We start from the raw sequence: 18,490 nt of genomic DNA on the forward strand, positions 1-18,490 counted from the left end.
TACTGCTTACAATACCATATTTGAATCTGCCCGGTTTCCGGTGCATTTTAGACTACATGACAGTAAATTTGTCGTCGAGGGTGTATACTTTTTTCTTTTTCTTTCTTTTATTTATTTTTCGATTTCTTCTGATTGATGATCTCATAATGGATGAGGAAAATTAGCTTCCATCTAACTGTTATTTATTTATTTATTGCCACGAGAAGAATAAAACTGAATATTTTAGTTACTTTCGTGTTACCTATGAAATCAAATAATCGCATATATTTTAAGACTGTATAATCAGAAAAATACAGGAAAGAGAGTATGAGAACTAATTAAGATAAAGAAATCAGAAGTGAACTGTTCAAAAGTTTTTTTGTATAAGTATACAAAATATACATTTAACTTACATATGTTTTAAAAATTAAAAATGGTCTCATCTGAAATGGTATCATTTTTAGCAATTATCGGTAAGAATTTAAAAAGTTTTGAATTACTAAACTGCTTTAAATAATTTAAGTTAACTTCTTGTATGTGATAAGTGAAGTATTTCCCGGCATCAGTAAAAGTATGAAGATTAAAAAACACTCCTCTAGAGAAGATAACATATATTGCAAGCGTTTTTTTTTTTTTTCAGATGGAAAACGTAATCTTGCATCAGGGTCTAATGAAACTATGAAACTATAGGCTTGTTATTTTTGCAAGCCTCACTTTTGCAAACGAGGCTTGCAAAAGTAGCAAAAACAAACTTCCTTGAAGGCAAATGAAACACAAAGAAAACAAGCAAGACATAATCTGAAAAGGAGAATCGCTTCCTCCAGATTGAGTGAGATGAAAAGTATTTCCTTTTTTGCAATCTTAGACATCATTAAAAAGTTAATAATAGAATTCTTCTGCATAAGTATGGAGCTCTGAAACCGGAAAAAAAAAAGATTAAGGCATAATACATTACTGAAACTCCATCTATTTATTCGAACACCAGTACCTCGTCATTCGCTAAAATCAGGAATTAAAAAAAAAGTGCGAAATGTCTCTTACGTTAAAAAATATAGCTGTCACTTTAAAATGACATTATTTGTGCCATCAAAGAATTTATGTCAGCATTCAAGGTTCAGAAATAGGTTTACCACGTAGCAGAATGTAGATCCAAACCTTGAGAAATAAAGTACAAACATTAAATATTTCAAAACTTGTAAGATTTTAAAACAGTAGCTATGAAAAAAAAAAAAACTGATCGAATTAAGCATCAATGTATTCAGCTATCTTAGCCATGTTTTTAAAAACATTGCGAGACTGTGAACTAGTGTCCCCATGATCGTGAGTAATACTGTTCTTCCAGCAACACCCATATCAACTATCATTTGTCCTTGACAATGTCCATTCACAAGTGGTATGCATTATGTTTCAGAGATAATTTATGGCTTAAATTCTTTTTAATTGTATATAACCAATCCCATCATAATTTTCATCATTATTATTATTATTTTTGTTGTATTTCTGCTCTTTCATCATTAGAAAAAATTAAGATTCTTTCTGCAGAAAAGGAGATCGAAAGGAAGAGAGAGAGAGAGAGAGAGAGAGAGAGAGAGAGAGAGAGAGAGAGAGAGAGAGAGAGAGAGAGATGGAAAATATATCATGAAAAACACTGCACAGTTTTTATTCGTCTATTTCTGTGTTTCTCACATGCATACACACAAAGGAAAAAATGAAATCAAACCCCTTTCTACATCGCTATTCTTTCCAACTTCGTATCCCCATCTAAATGATAGAAGGAGGTTATTTAGAAATCAGAGTTATCTCTAAATAAACAAGTAATATCAAATTTCTTTAAATAAAAGAAATAGAGAAACTGAAATGGAAGTTCACAATCCATCAGTTCAATGAAGGCATTGTTACTATAAACTGCTGAAATATGAGTAAACAGTTAGACAGAATAGGTCAGTCATCCTTTTCTGCTTAGGTAAATATCAATATTACCAAGGTTACGTTGATTAAATAACTTTTTAACACCATCCAGTCACTGTTAAACTTTCATCGGCCCGCATTACGTAACCCATCTATTAGACAAACATAGGCTTAATAGCCAGCCCAGTGTTTACAGGAAACCATCAAACGCAAAAAAAAAAAAAAAAAAAAAAAGAGCTCTGAGATCCACCGCCTGCATGTTGCTATTTTCGTTCTCTCCACATCTGTACGGAAGTAAGAGAAGTCGAAGGAGCACCATCACGTGGGATATTTGCACCCCATCCTACTTGCAGCAGTCGGCAGTAATGAAGTGTATGTCACCATGGAAAGAGTCATTCAAATGTTTTGTCTTAGACGGACGGAGACCGCAGCACACATGACTTAAGACTGTTAGATGTTACACATCGAATCCTTCTGGAACACATCTTCAGGTACTATTGCTAAATAAACGTTCCTTTGCTGTAAGAAATCCGAATTAGCATCCTGAAAATATTATCACTTCATGGGATGATTTGGCTACACTTCGAGACTTTTTATTTTTGAAAATATCCAAAAAAAGAGTAAAAGTACTTATTCAACAGCACTGTAATATGGAGATGTAAAATCTAAATTTAGGGTTCTTACTTCAGAGAAACAAGTTTGTGTCATCTTAAGACAATGTATGCCAAGAGTGTGTGTGGTGAGATGTAGTGAACATAACTATCGTGTCTCAACGTCGTTCCTAATGCTGTGGGATAAAAATACATGTACAAAACTTGCCAAGTGATGTTGCTGAATATTCGTAGTTTTCTTCTTAAGTATACAGCTTATCGACACGCTTCGAACGACACGACAACTGTGTGATCTAAAATCAAAAAAACAGTTTCAGAATCATTACGTGAAGTGCATTGCAAAGAATTAAAAGGATGGCACATTATGGACTTTATGTAAGTACCAGATATAACTTTAACATACACAAGAAACGCAAACAGTTAATGTTGATGACGTATAAATGATGATGGCGTATCGCTTAAACTTAGTTGTAAGCATTATAATCGTCCATGATCTTATGAATATTAATATTACGTATACTAGATGGAATGAGCAATAGAGGAACAGGGCGGACAAATTAAAATACAGGGAAAAATCCTCTAAAATTAAAACTCTCAGGAGAATAGAGATCAGCGTAGCATAAATGAGTAAACAACCAGAAATCGCTTAAATAAACCCAGTTATCATTGAAATAAAATTATATTGCCACCTGACAGAACTTACTTTATGTTTCCAAAATTAATGGCCAAATCAATGCCGCAATACTCTTAGTATCAGGGCTCTTGTTACCCTAAGTTGTAAGGATTATCTATTACACTATACGACTTGCAATATATGTAACAGGCCTAAGTTCTCTATTTGAAGGTTTTTGAAATGAAAAGATGAGTGGTAGAGCTTCTTATATCTTCTGCCTAAAGAAGTTAATCATGCAAAAATACACAAAATTGTGCGAGTATGACACGTAAAACATACTTTGTGAAAATTACTATCTATCAGATAATCCCAAGACCTGATTTAGCATCAACATCTTAAAATTGAAAGTTTTGTTGATTTTTATTAAAAACTATAAATATTCATCGTATAGTATTTACATTACTCATTCCACTCTTTCAGACTAGAGATCTCAATTGCCACATACACACACCACATTAAACACCAATAAATTTCAGATGAGGAATGACACATCCAGTTTTCCATAAATAATTCTGCGAATGGCTGTTAAGCACTGGTGGTGAGAAGACCAATATTTAAGCAACATAGCTTTGTTAATTTTATCGCGCGAAATATTATCTTCAACACTACAATAAAAAAAGGAAAACAATAGGCTTCGGATAAACACTTTAAAAAAAAACTGAGATCATGTGAATGTGCATGTACATATAAACGGATATATATCAACAACATCACAGACGGAAAACTTACAAATTAATTTCTTTAAATTACTAATGTTTAGCTAACAATGCTGAAGGAAGATAACATGAGAACTTGGGGTTTCCTAATGAGTCAAACACTACCATAAACTCAGTATAAGTCAGGGACTATCGTTAGTATTCAGGTAATTTTCTGAACATCGGGATCGGGAGACATTTTTTTAAAGGAAAGAATAAGAAAATACGTAAATAAATAAAAATATGACGTTCTCATAGGTATATAAATTGTTGTCATAAAGAAAGAGAATTAGAATTACACTAAAATACTGATTATCATAACATTTAATGAAATATTTGGGTTTGTTTTTCATTTGTAAATGTATCATTTTGCCATTTAATAATTTGTAATGTACAAACTTTTTTTATATTACAAAAATAAGCATTAAGTATTAATAGAGATAAGAAGGATAGATTGTGGAGATGCCATATTTATAATGTTTAGGGGGATGCCAACCGAAAAAAAAAAAGCAGTTTAGGAATAACTTTTTTATAAACAGCATGTTATGTTATAGCTTTGTCTACAGAGCTTTTTTTTGTTCCATTTCTTTAAAAAATAAAAAAATAAAAACAAAAATGATAAAATGGATTTTACAAAAATTTTAAAAATTGTTTTTATAGCTTGTTTTCTATAGAATACTTCGAGTAGTATTCTATAGATGGTTCATACTGTTTATATAATATAAATTTTATTTAGGCTTCTCTCTTAAAATTGTTTAGATGGCTTCACTGGTAACGTTGAAAATCTAAACTGAAATACTGTTGACAAATGGGATAATCTCTTAGATTTTCTTGCTTTCCTCAAATAACAGTTACGGAGTTTCATTAAAAACACTCTATAACTATTCCATTCCATTCCATTCTTTCTTTCTTCCTTCCCCACCTCCCTCCCACCCCAGTAAGCAATTTTCATTGCTTACTGCTCAGATTGTCAAAACAAAACAAACATGGGTTTTCTTTTCCAAGGATTTATTTCCTATGGAAACAATTGAAGCAATGATGAAAACAAAAAGAAATTTGTTATCAAAAACAACATTAATTTTTAATTAGCGTGAAGGTTAATTTTGTTTGACGTTCAATATGTTCCTGTCTGTACAACGAAAAAAAAAATAGAAAATGCATTTAAACGGTAAAAAAGTAATGATACCGATATGTGATATACAAAAAGTAACTTTTGCTAATCCAATGCTTGCATTTAAGTGGGACCTCACTGCCCCAAAGTAGACTACTTATACTGCTAAAAAAAGTTTGACCTAGTGAAATTCTCTTCACTATCTCCTGATCTAAACTTACATCACTAGAAAATATACTTCCCAGATATTTGATGTTTTCACTACTCTTCCTATGTTGCCTATTGAGTCTAATACCATTAATGTTTACATTTCCACTACGATTTAAAACCATGCTCTCACCCTTCCTATTATTAATAGGTAATCCATAGTTCTCTGTCACACTATTCCATTTGCCCAGTTTTTTTCTGTAGTTCTTCTGGATGTGCTCAAATCACCACGTTATCAGCAAACACAGCTGTTTCTCCTTTCTGGTCATTAACCATATCTAGAACACTATTCATCACAACAATGAACAGCAATGGAGATAACACATTTTCTTGTAGCAGTCCATTTTTAAGTGTAAATCACTCCGAATTAAAATTTAGTGTTTACACATCTCTTATACTTAACATATTCTTTATATGACTATTTCTTCTGTTATTTCCATGACAAATACACGTACTCTGAAAGAAAAAAAAACATTTGAAAGATAGTGATATTCATCAAACTCCTACAGATCTAATTCATAAAATATGAATATCTCGTTATTCCACATCCATCCTCCAATATACGACAGCAACCCCAAACCACATTAATACAACCCAAATATTCATGTGGGTTGTATTAATGCTGTCCTAATTTGAAATCGCCATATAAACTATATGCACAAAAAATTCAGAATAATAGTAAACACCAAATTAAAAGGCATTATATAACAACATGTTAAGATAAGGTATAATAGCATGCTGTATGCATTCTTTGCTAACTATAAATTACACATATTGCAATCATTGCTATTTAAAATGGAAAAATTGATTTTCTGGAAACAAAGCAATAACACCACACTATTTTACTTAAGGTAAAATAGATATACCACTTCACAGTTATGTTAAAAAAATACACTTCTTCAACTAGAATGGCATAACAAAACAGCAGTTAACAGACAGGTCACATATAAATATAGCAATCACTTCTGAAAATGCACACCTAGCGTTTGTAAATTGAACATGATTACAAATTTCCGACTGACAGTTGGTTGATACTTTTTGGCGATATGAAAAAATCAATGTGTAGATATTTTGATAACGGAAAATTAGAAGAAAATTACTACCACATGAGCCCACTGCACATGCTCGAATGTCAACATAAAGATAAAAACACATGATTGCCAATGAAACTTGGCAGCTATCTCTTCATGTTGAACACGCACATGCATAAGTAATGATTACCATACACTAAGGCAAGCGCGGTTGTAAGTGTGTGTGCGTGCGTGTGTGCGCGCGGACATGAGTTGGAGTGCTAAATCAGAAAAATATATACACTATCTACCAATAATTGTCCAGACACTTTAGAAATTTACACTTGATATCAGCAGGCAAATCTTAATGTCAGGTATGTCCACCTTGGCTTTGATCACCTCTTGCACCCTTTGAGGGAGGCTTTCCATTCCAATTTGTTCCAATTTGTCCCACAAGTGTTCAATAGGGTTGAGGTCGGAACTCTGATCAGGTCACGGCAGTCGTTTAACACCCATCTCTTCATACCATTCCATAACAGCTGCAGCTTTGTGTCATGGGACATTGTCAACTTGATAGTAACACGGGTCCGTTCCATAAAAAACTCTACAGCTTAGGCAACACCTGATTATTCAGAGTATCAAGGTACTGAACCATGGACAACGACCAGTGGTCCTATTCCAAACCAGCTGAAGGCATCCTACACCATTATTTCTCCACCACCAAACTTTACTGTGAGTACAACACATTGTGATAACAAACATTCACCCCGCTGTCTCCACACCCACACCTTGCCATCAGACTGGAAACAGGTGAAACTTGATTCATCGCTCCAGAGTAGTATCGTTTTCCACTGGTCAATTGTCCAGTTCGTATGCTCTTTGCACCAGGCCAGATGAGCTGCCTTGTTCGTTGTTGTGATGTTCGGCTTGTATGCCGCTGCTCTTCAGTGGAAACTCAGTAAATGGAGTTCTTTTTGTACTGTATCAGTACAGTATTAGTGTTCACCACGGTGTTACTGGCGCTCATCACAGATGGTCTGTGCCGATTGTAGCCGATTTTTTGCATGCCACCCGTTTTAACTCCCTCCTGTCCTTGTCCCTCTCAGTCATTTACGGTGGTCGCCCTGGGTGTTTTTCTTGCACTGGTGATGCCAGAACGTCTCTATTTGTTGATCACATCGCAAACCGTTGATTTTGGATGCTCCAGTGGAGCGGCAATGCCACATACATGCCACCAATGTGACAGCACATGATGACACCTCTCGAAGTCACTGAGTTCACGTCGTGTTGCCATACCACCTGTATTGAGCTGCTACGATGAAATACTGCTTCTTACTATTTGTACACCGGTTTTTATGTTATTAACAAACCTGGAATGTTCCATAACTTCAAATAACAGGTGTCTGGACAATTAATGGTACATTATTGGTAGTGTGTATGTAGATAGTAGATATATAGATTAAACCAGTGGTTCTTAACCGGTGTTCCCCGGAACACTTGTGTTCCGCGAACTGGTTACAAGTGTTCCACCGTTGAATGATGTCACATGCCACAGTTCTGAGTGTAACCTTTAAAAGCAGGCTTTTTTTAAAAAAAAACTTTGCATATCTGTGGAAGCCAAGTACGAATCTTTGCTTTTGCCCACTGAAATAAGATGACCATCCAGGGGTAAAATGCTATTCCGAATTCTCTGATCCTAACAACTGAAGACTGTTATGGGCGTTGACTTCTAAACCAATATAATTCTGTTTATAGGTCAATGGTAGGCTCTATTAAAGTATTTGCTACCTTGCAAAGAAAATAAACCCGAATATTATATCTATGCACTGTTTTTTTCCACAGAGAATCCCTAGTTTCAAAAACATTATCGGCTATATTAATATATTGCCGATAATAATAAATATGGTAAATTACATCAAGTCAAGACCTTTAAAATAAGCACGCGTTTATAAAAAAACTTTGCATATCTATTGAAGCCAAAAAGAATCTTTGCTTTTCCACACTGAAATAAGATGGCTATCCAGGGGTAAAATGCTATTCCGAATTTTAGAACTTAAGAATGAATTATTGGCCTATTTTCAAAATGAAGGTACAGATGCTTTTGTAAAATTTCTTCAAAATGATATTTGGTGTGCTAAAATGGCATATTTAGTGGATATTTTTAATTACTGTAAATAGCGTTAATATAAGTATCCAAAGGAAAAATAAAAATATTTTAACATCCGCTGACAAATTGTCAGCTTTTCAGAAAAAAAAAAGTATCTTTGGAAAAACCGCATATTACAGAACAATACAGTAGATATGTTTCCTTCGTTCCATAATAAAAATGTCAAGGGAATTATTTCCGTTATAACAGAACATTTAACGATATTGGACGAAAAGATTTCAAGTTACGCTCCTTCTTTAAATACATACAATTATGACTGGAAACGAAATCCATTTGAGACAGTTAATACATCGAGTTGTGAATTTTCGTTACAAGAAGAAAAACAATTAGTTACTTTGTGAACGGATCGTACTCTAAAAATGAAATTCTCTGAAATAACTCTTGAGAAATTTTTGATTTTTGTCCAAGCCGAATCCTGAGCTCCCTTCACAAGGGCACTGAAAATTCTGTTACAGTTTTCAACATCATATTTGAGGTGAGCTCGGTTTCTCAATATTATCTAATATAAAAACTAAAAAGCGTGAAAGACTTACTAATATAGACAAAGAGATGAGGGTAGCTATATTTTTTTTAGATTTTATTAGATTCTTCATCTAGTAAAGAGGTAGTAGTAGTGAGTTGAATGTTGGTAGCTTTTATTCTGTAAATTTCACAGAACCTTGCTTGCAAAATAGACTTTTATATAGAATTTGCTTCTTCTTTTTCAATTGTTCTTTGGAATAACCGTTGTTTATTCCATGCATTCTTATCTAGAGCCGTTTCTTTGCGATGCGATGTAAATTCATGAAGACTAACGAGCAGCAAAACCGTATTCGTTTTGCAGCAAAGACGCAAATTCTTGATATTTTTCCGCCTGCACAAATAAAAATGTTTCTTAAAAATATTTGTTAGTAAAATAAAAAAAGGACACACACACACACACACACACACACACACACACACACACACACACACACACACACACACACACACACACACACACACACACACACACACACAAAGAGGGAATATCACCCTGTGTGTAATTTATCAAGTTTAAAACAATATTTTAATTTTGATTTAGCAAAAAAAAAAAATTAAATGATTTCTATTGAAAATATTCTCTGAGGTTGCTATTAATATTTGACTAACCATGGATTTGTTCCTATATCATCCCAATAGTAATCATCAGTCTGAAGAATAATTAATATTAATGAAGTATTATGCTTCATAATTAAGGTAATGTTTTATGTGCTCCATAATGTTCAACAACTGAGTTAAGTTTAGAACTCAGTTTTCGTACCAAATGGATCTTTACTCATATTAGGAACTTCCCAGTGTAGTTTCTCATGTTAGTTTTCCACCAAGTGTAATACACTAGAAATGCATATCACGTAATGAGTTTAATAATCACCCATATGCGTATGTTTCTTTTGAACCAGTTTATGTCAGTTGTGTTTTGTACTGTGGAGGTGGTCTTGTGTGCTGCTCAGATCTTTATCTTTGTTATAAGGACCTTAATCGCAACTAGAAAAAAAAAAAAGGAAAGTTCTTTCATGTTTTGGAATGGTTCTGTTCTTAATAAATAGGTCAATTAAAGTTTAGTTCATTTAGTTTTTATTCTTATTGTACGCTGATTTTACTCATCTCCTATCCTAGAACCAAACATGATATTAAAATGATTGTTAAATGTCACCAGTCTAATACATATTTGACTAATGCAAATGACAGTGATAGTGTGTGAAAGTAGCAGTGATGAAAATCATCTACTTCCTAGAGACTTTCATAAACCATAGTGAAATTCGCCAATTCCCAGCCTCAGCCTCTTCGATGAGGAGAAACAAGTCATTTAGTCGGTCTGCTTGGCCTACAATTAGGCTATGTAAAAAATACTGTAAAGTAATAAAAATGAATATTCATCTTATGAATGTTTCGTATGAGTTAGGTAGGGACAAGAAAACAGTTGAGGGCGTACACTTAATGGGGCATATGTTGATAAACGAGTAATAAGTAGGTTGAAACAAAGAAATGAGAGCTGTTAGGGCGGCAGCAATTGAGGTTCTCTTCAAATAATGCAAGTCGGCGACCTGTATAAATGTGGGACGGAAATTTGTCAGAAAATAAACTGTGCATAAGGTGTGCGGTCCAAAGGAGGTTAAGAAACCTCATAGAAAGGGTGGGCATGACTCAGTAAAATTATTGTTTTATTCTGATTATCTACTAATTAGAATTATATATCATGTATAGAAAATGATGAGAACGTTATATGCTGAATATAACTACTTTGAAGTTTTAAGTGTAGTAACAGATATTTCATTATTTAATGAGATTACAAATATTTCCTTTTTGTACTCGTATAAAGTAATTTTTATAGTATAAAAATTGTTGAAAAAGTTAGTTTCATTTAACTTCATGACGAAAAATATATCGAAATTAATTATATATGCACTGTAGGAAATATGATGCATTGTTCATATTTTTTATACTTCTTTTAATACAACCCGTGCCATATCTTCTGATGTGGCGCGGGTTGTATAATCAGAGAAATAATCCATATTATGAAACTATATTAAATGGGGTATTGGATAACTATAATGAGATTGAGACTACTCAATTAGCTGCGTAACTTTTAAAATATTTAAGTGCTTCCCTTCTTTTAAACGTACAAAATCTGAAATCCAGGTATTTCGTAACAAATGCATCCTTTCTATGTGTAAATCTCAGTCCTCATCTTATTTTGGCTTTATACAACCTAATGGAAAGTTTCGTTTATTTCTGGTGCTTGTTCAATTTATAACAGTTCGTTGTAAAATGAAAAAAAAAAAAAAAAAAGAACTAATTCAGTCTCATGCTATCTTAGTGCAATTGTAAGAACAATACGACATTGCCCTTCGGTTGACAACCCATGGTGGCTTCGTATCTCGTCTAGGACGTAAAAAATGATAACGACTTTTAACACACACACACACACACACACACACACACACACACACACACACACACACACACACACACACACACACACACACACACAAAATTGATAAAAAATCTTTCCTTTTTTAGTGTACTTGACAGAGAATTATTTAATTGAGTTTCATCAGATGAGGCTACAACATTAATTTTATATCACATTTTATATGGTGGTAGCATTTTTCCCTCTCAGGGAAAAATGCTACCTCCTGAAAAAATAAAAAATGTTATTAATAGTGTTTTAGTAACGCAGTTTGCATACAAAAACATTATTAATGACAATAGATGATGGATAGTGGCACTGTGAATGGAGGATTGAGTGATATGAACTGTGAGATATGTGGAGTGGAGTGCCCTTTCACAATGAGTCTTTGGACTCTTTGGAGGTGTAACATAATAATAATAATAATTCTTATTATTATTATGATTCAAGGTGGTCGCCGATCTCCTATCGGAGATCGGCGACCACCTTGGCAAATTTTGAGCGATTCTCAGCTATTCTGAGCAGTCTCTCAGAGTTCATACCATTCCACTGTCTGATATCTGCCAGCCAAGATTTTCTTCGTCTTCCTTGTCCTCTTCTTCCATTTATCTTCTCTTTTATAATCAGTTGAAGTATCTTATATTTTTCATTACGAAGTAGGTGACCAAGATATGCAGTTTTCCTTCTTTTTATGGTATCTAAAAGTTCACGTGATTTCTCCATTTGTTCCAGTACTTCCTGATTGGACGTTTTTGCTGTCCATGGGATCTTTAACATTCGTCTGTATAACCACATCTCAAAGGCTTCAAGTCTTTTTATTGATGTTGTCTTCAAGGTCCAAGTTTCTGCACCGTACAGCAGTACAGACCATACATAGCATTTAAACATGCGTACTCTAAGCTCTAAGTTTAAACTGCGGTTACACAGTGTTGATTTCATCAAGAGAAAACTTTTTCTTGCCATTTAATAATAATGGCTAAATTATTTGCATTTGTTCAAATTGATAAATTTTGTGGAATTTCAAATGAAACATGTTCCTCTGAGATTTGGCGTGATTACTGTAAAGGATTTTGTTTCAAATGATTTGAAATATTTTTGGTAACTTTTATTGAATACATTATTGCAATATCTATCGAAATCTCTTTTGATTATAGATGATTTTCAAATGAACTTATTCATTCAGCCAATAAATCAGTATTTACAATAACTGTAACTTGAAATTTTAATAATGTGAAAGATTTGTAATGAAGTCTTGACAGGTAACAGACTGATTTGTAGGAAAATTGTAGATAGGAAGTTAATAATGATGTAAATTTCTCATATAGTACTATTATAACCTTGAGGCAGGAATTTGATGATGACGAAGATTGTAATCGAAATCAAATAGCTATTTTTTCAATGCTTTTAATGCTCTATAGGCAATGGAAAGTTACAAAAGCATTACTTGAACAAGGAAAGCACATATGATATTAATCATATCAACAGTGGGAAGCATATCCTTACATCACTTTAAATAATTCATTATAGAGAAAGCCCTATTTAATGTTCTCGATACTATAAGAGTGAATACACTCTTCTAAATAGAATGCTGCAACCATGGCAATTCATACACGAAACAGCATATCCTTGCTGTCAGTTTTCATATATACAGTTAGTAAAGATATGTCGCATTCATTGCTTAATATTAGCCATTAGTTTTCATAGTTTTATTTACTATGATCAACACGCCTTTTATTTAAAAGAACTATTGTTTTCCACATCTTGATCAAGGAAGCGTAGAGAAGAGGGATTACTGTTGTCAGTATGGTAATCAGTGAACTAACAATAACCAGGACTATAAATTTGAACAATTTCTTAAAACAGTTATATGCAAAAGAAAGTGCAATACATATTAATTTTAAAAGTTTTTTGTATATCATCAAAAGTACAGCTGTAAGTACTTTAATCACTGCATTGTATACAATAGAAGCTAGAGCACTCACTGCCTTTGCCAATTGATTATAGATATACAATAGCAGAGTTGCTAACACTGTATACAGCGCGGTATACACAACAAACAGAATAGCATTTAGTACTTTGAGCAATGCATTATAGACATACAGAACTACTGCTTTGATTACTCTATATACATTGCGAAGGAATGCAAATATAATTCTCGCTATTCCTGTCAAAAGACCGAATATAAATGAAGATATACTTTGTAATATTTCAAGGAATAAATTACTTAGAAAACAGAATATTGCTTTTGAAGTTTTGATCAGCTTATCAGTAACAAATAATGCAATCGTTTTCACTATATTGACGACTAATTTGTACAGAAAATAGCATATACTATGCAAGGTTTTATAAATAAGTGAAAATATAGTTTTCAACAATTTAATCAATATGGCACAGATTAAAGAACGTATAATTGCAAATAATTTCGTAATTACATTGTAGAGGAAAGTACGGACGCTTCTAACCACTTGAATTAATAACTTATAGGGCAAATATACTAGCGTATTCAATATTTTAATCGATATACTATAGGATAAGGATCCTAACTTATTAAACGTTTTAATCAGCTCATACTGAAGATTAACACATAATCTTTCCAAAGCTATAACAGAAATTTGGTACAAAAATGTAAGCACAATTTTTAAAATAACCCATACGCCAGAGACCAGAAGAAATACACATTGCAATAATTTTGTCATTACAACATGAAGTAAGGAAAATAACAAAGGGGTATCTTCTTCATGACTTCCATTTGCTGAGGATGGTAGACTTATGGTATTTAACTGTTCTTTTTCAGACATCTCGAATCTGCGGGTATGATCGTTCTGTTTTTCTTATGCAATCGGATGGTATTACATTACACAAGGTTGTGATTAATGTGATGCAAATAGCAGTCGTACAGCTTAAATCAAACTTAATAAAACCTGCTAACAAGAAGCTTCCGACCTTGACATGTTGATGTGTTCAACTGATATCAGCCCCCCCCTCCCCCCAACACTATTCACTGTCTACTTAGGCACTACACTTGAAATATATATTTGAATCCTCAGATAAAAATCATAGAAAATGTACAGCCTCAGTCGGCACAAGGTTAAAAGCCAACACTATCCAACCAACTCTCGAACATCACTGACGGCAACCTATTTAGGTCAGGGCTAGAAAACGTAGTTCTAAAACAGTACATCTTCCTATCCTCCTACTGTTCTTTTAGCTCGGAACTAAGGTTTCCTTTGGCAAGTATGAAGCTCAAGAAGCTCCCAGCCAGACATACCCTACTGCCCAGACTATCACTTGGTGCATCAGCCCTTTAAAGATACGATGATCCCGTTGTATGCATTTATTCTATGGTGACGTGGGGGATGGGGATTTCTGATATTTAAAGCACTGTGCTGTTCTTGTTTAGCAGACCCGGAAGTTTGCTTTAAAACGAAAAAAAAAAAAATAATAACCCAGTTTAAAAGGTAATATTGACATTTCAAAAGTACGGATTACTGCTGTCCATCTATATTCACGAAGGCACGCTGTGAAAAAAATGTAGTGATGTTAAGCTCAACTGCAAAAAGAGGAAAATCAGTGTTAATCAATCAAAATAGCGACGTAATTTTGTTCGATTAACTCTGGATAACGAAATTAGCCACACTGATTTTGGTTAAGAAAATTGCTTGCAAAATCTCCAGTCATTCTAGTACTATAATTACAGCAGCTTAAATTATGTCAGAGCATTTTTTTAAAATAATATTCTACAAATTTAAATGTTTCTTATACTCCTACTATGGATTATGAAAATATTAACCTGAAAACATGATTAGTTGCATTTTTTTATTTTAGAAAAATTTTTAGTATTTATTGATTAAATATGTGATTTTATCCAGTTAAATTTCAAAGTGGAAAGCGTAAAAGTGGACCCACGTGTGTGTGTGTGTGTGTGTGTGTGTGTGTGTGTGTGTGTGTGTGTGTGTGTGTGTGTGTGTGTGTGTTTTCCTGTATAGACAATAACGTAGGCTAAATAAATTAATAAAATCATATTAATTCTTTATCTGGACGATTTCAGTCGAAGGTGAGTTAGCCGATCTCATACGGAGGTAGCAGGATTTTTTCTCCCGGAAACTCGGGTTTTTCATCCCGCATACAGACAAATCGGCCCTTCAGAACACACGCAATTTACAGACAGAATACCAGTTATGGTGGTGGTGGACAGTAGATGGCGTTTATTCGTAGTAGAGGTTCGGTGTAGTGGTTGAGACAGTTGTAGGTATCCTCCCGCGATGAGTCTTCGGACTCCTTGGAGGTGTCAGGAATAATAATAATAATAATAATAATAATAATAATAATAATATTTTTTTTTTTAATTTTTAAACATTTTTATTATTATGTCTCAGTATAAATTACATACAATATTTACAATAAGGTTTATACAGAATTTTTGAATTTAGAATATAATAATAATAATAATAATAATAATAATAATAATAATAATTTTTTTTTTTTTTTTTTTTTTATAAACGACTTATTTGTTTTTGTTTTTACAATGAAAATGATAAGGTTTACTATCACACAAAGTATCTGCATACACACAATGAAAAACATATTATCTTTTCTGTACAGTACGAAAATTCGATATACAAAATGTAGAGTACATTTTATAAATATGAATATACATTTTTTTAAACTAGCTAAATATGGATTGGCACCAATGTGCACACAATTCACGATACAATGCAGTAATGCAGCATACACACACAATTCAATAATAATAATAATAATAATTTTTTTTTTTATATTTTATTATGTCTCAGTATAAGTTACATACAATAATAATATTTACAGTATTTACAATAAGGATTATACAGAATTTTTTTTTTTTTTAATGTCTCAGATGAATTGCATACATAGTTGCTGTAGTAATTATATGTATATAATATTTATAACGCATTACAAGTGTGTATAACAGATACTTGCAAGTTAGTAATTTTCTTCCTCGAAGCTTAGCAGAGCTTGTCTGAGGAAGATAATAGATGACAGAGGGTGGTGGTTTCATGGTTGTGTTCCTATAGTGGCCACAAGCCAGGTGTTGATTTTACTGTTTGTTGGTACGTGTTTGAAAGACTTCGACTACTATTACAGTTTAACTTTTTTTTTTTTGTTGTGAAAATAGGGTTGGATTTAGACATGGTGTGTTTGTTTCTTTGCGTTCTTGTAGTGGTGGTTTTTTGAGAGGGGGGTTGTCGTAGGTTTGTGTGTATGTGTGGTGGGGGAGAGAGAAACAGGAATTGCTCTAATTTTCATTCTCGCTATAATATTTACATAGTGCCTGTTTCAGCTCTCTGTATGTTCCTAGGTTTCTGTTGTCGAACGGCAGTTTGTTTATCATGTCAGGTACGTAGAAGTTTCGGGTGGCTTTGCCGTTGTGATTGTTGTACTTATATGTTATGTAGTTTGTTGACTGTGGTCTTGTTATTTGATATGTTGTTCTGGTTACTCTTATGTTGGGCTGTAGTAGTGTTTTAACATGACTGTGTAGTGGCGTAATTGTTTCACCTTAAATATTTTGTGTTTTGTCCATGCTTCCTGCATAAGAGTGGGTTGTTCCCAGAATATCAGTTTTATCATTTTATCTTGCAACCATTGTAGCCTGTTAAGTCTGTAGTCTGTGCAGAATGCATATGATGTGATTGCATATCTTAAAATGTTTTCACATAATGCTTTATAGATTAGTATTTTTATGTGGGTTGGGGCAATGTCTTTTAATCTGTATAGTTTGCTTGCTATTATCCTAAGCTTGGTATGTAGGTAGTTTGTATGGCTATTCCAACTTTGATCTGCATCGAAGTGAAGTCCAAGGTAGCGTGTTGTTTTCACCTGTGTGATGGTTGTGATTTTAGGTTCTGCACTTTGTGTATAGGAGGATGAATGTTTGATAGTGAGATATTTAGTTTCTATGGGCAGGGTTTGGAGGTTTTTGAATATCATTAGCTTTGTTTTTCCAGGCTTTATATACATGCCGTTTTCGGTTAACCAGTTAGTGATTTGATTGATGTCGTGTTGCATATTTTTGTAAGCGATTTTTGCAGTGTTGTGAATGGATACTATGGCAGTGTCGTCTGCATACTGGAAGATTTTACTTTTTAGGGGGAGTTGGCTTATGTCGTGTGTGTATATGTTAAATAGAATGGAAGATATGACAGCTCCTTGCGGTACTCCACAGGTTACATGTACCTCTTTGCTGTATGCTGATCCTATACGTGTGATGTGCTTTCTGTTTTTCGTGTATGCTTTAAACCACTGGAGTAGACGACCTCCAATTCCGATATGGGTAAGTTTTGTTAACAAGGTTTTAGGTGTTAGTGTGTCAAATGCTTTTGTTAGGTCAATGAAGACCACTAATGTTATTCTGTTTTTATCTAATGCAGCGTTTATTAGATCTGTGAAATCTTCCAGGAGTGTTGCTGTTCCTTTATTTTTTTGAAAGCCATATTGTGTTTTGGGTATGATTTGAAATTTTTCAACGTATGTGGAGAGTTTCTGATGTACAATGCGCTCCATGATTTGGTTGATTACAGGCAGCGTGGCGATAGGTCTGTAATTACTTATTATGTTTCTTTTTCCCTGTTTGTGTATGGGTGTGATTAATGCAGTCTTCAGTGTTTCAGGTATGTGTCCCGTTTCGAAGATTTTATTTAACAGTTTTTGTATAACTGGAAGTAGGTCGGTTGAGTGTTTCTTGATGTCTTTTGGTCTGATTCCGTCTATCCCCGGTCCTTTGTTAGGATTAATTTGTTGAATTGCCAGTGATAGTTCTTCTTTTGTTACTGTGGGGAACCACATCGACTGGGTTGCTCGTGGACCTAGTGGAGAATGTTCGTATGTGTGAGGAAAGGTTGTTTCTTGTAGCTTTTCGACAGAGTTCACGAAGTGCTGATTAAAGTTGTTTGCCAACTGTTTGAGGGATTTGGGGTCGCAGGCAAAGCTGTGTTTTATTGTTTCTGTGGCAGTGGTTCTGTGTATATTGTCCAGCATTTCATTAATCAGGTGCCAGGTTTCCTTTATGTCGTTCTGTGCTGTTGTTAATTTGTTGCTGTAATAGTTTCTTTTTGCCGTTCGAATCTGGGTTGTTAGGAGATTCCGTTTTCTTTTGTATTCAGCTTTTAAAGCGATATTGTTCGGTGACTTCTTAAGTTGTTTCCATAGGGCATCTTTTCT

At 33.7% G+C, this 18,490-nt stretch overlaps 1 protein-coding gene across 1 annotated transcript in view; it reads left to right on the forward strand.

Annotated features, from left to right (window-relative positions):
* The first annotated feature begins 2,253 nt into the window (after window positions 1-2,253).
* LOC150100865 (uncharacterized) overlaps window positions 2,254-18,490 on the forward strand; it is a 583,033-nt gene continuing 566,796 nt past the window's right edge. The window contains exon 1 of the mRNA XM_090401746.1: window positions 2,254-2,873. Within this exon, the coding sequence (XP_090257872.1) occupies window positions 2,853-2,873 (21 nt within the window). The 5' untranslated portion in view covers window positions 2,254-2,852. The remainder of the gene's footprint in view (window positions 2,874-18,490) is intronic.

The sequence above is a fragment of the Typopeltis vanoorti genome, chromosome 12 (genome assembly GCF_054136105.1).
Source record: "Typopeltis vanoorti isolate ZY-2024b chromosome 12, IOZ_Tvanoo_1.0, whole genome shotgun sequence".
NCBI lineage: Eukaryota > Metazoa > Arthropoda > Arachnida > Uropygi > Thelyphonidae > Typopeltis > Typopeltis vanoorti.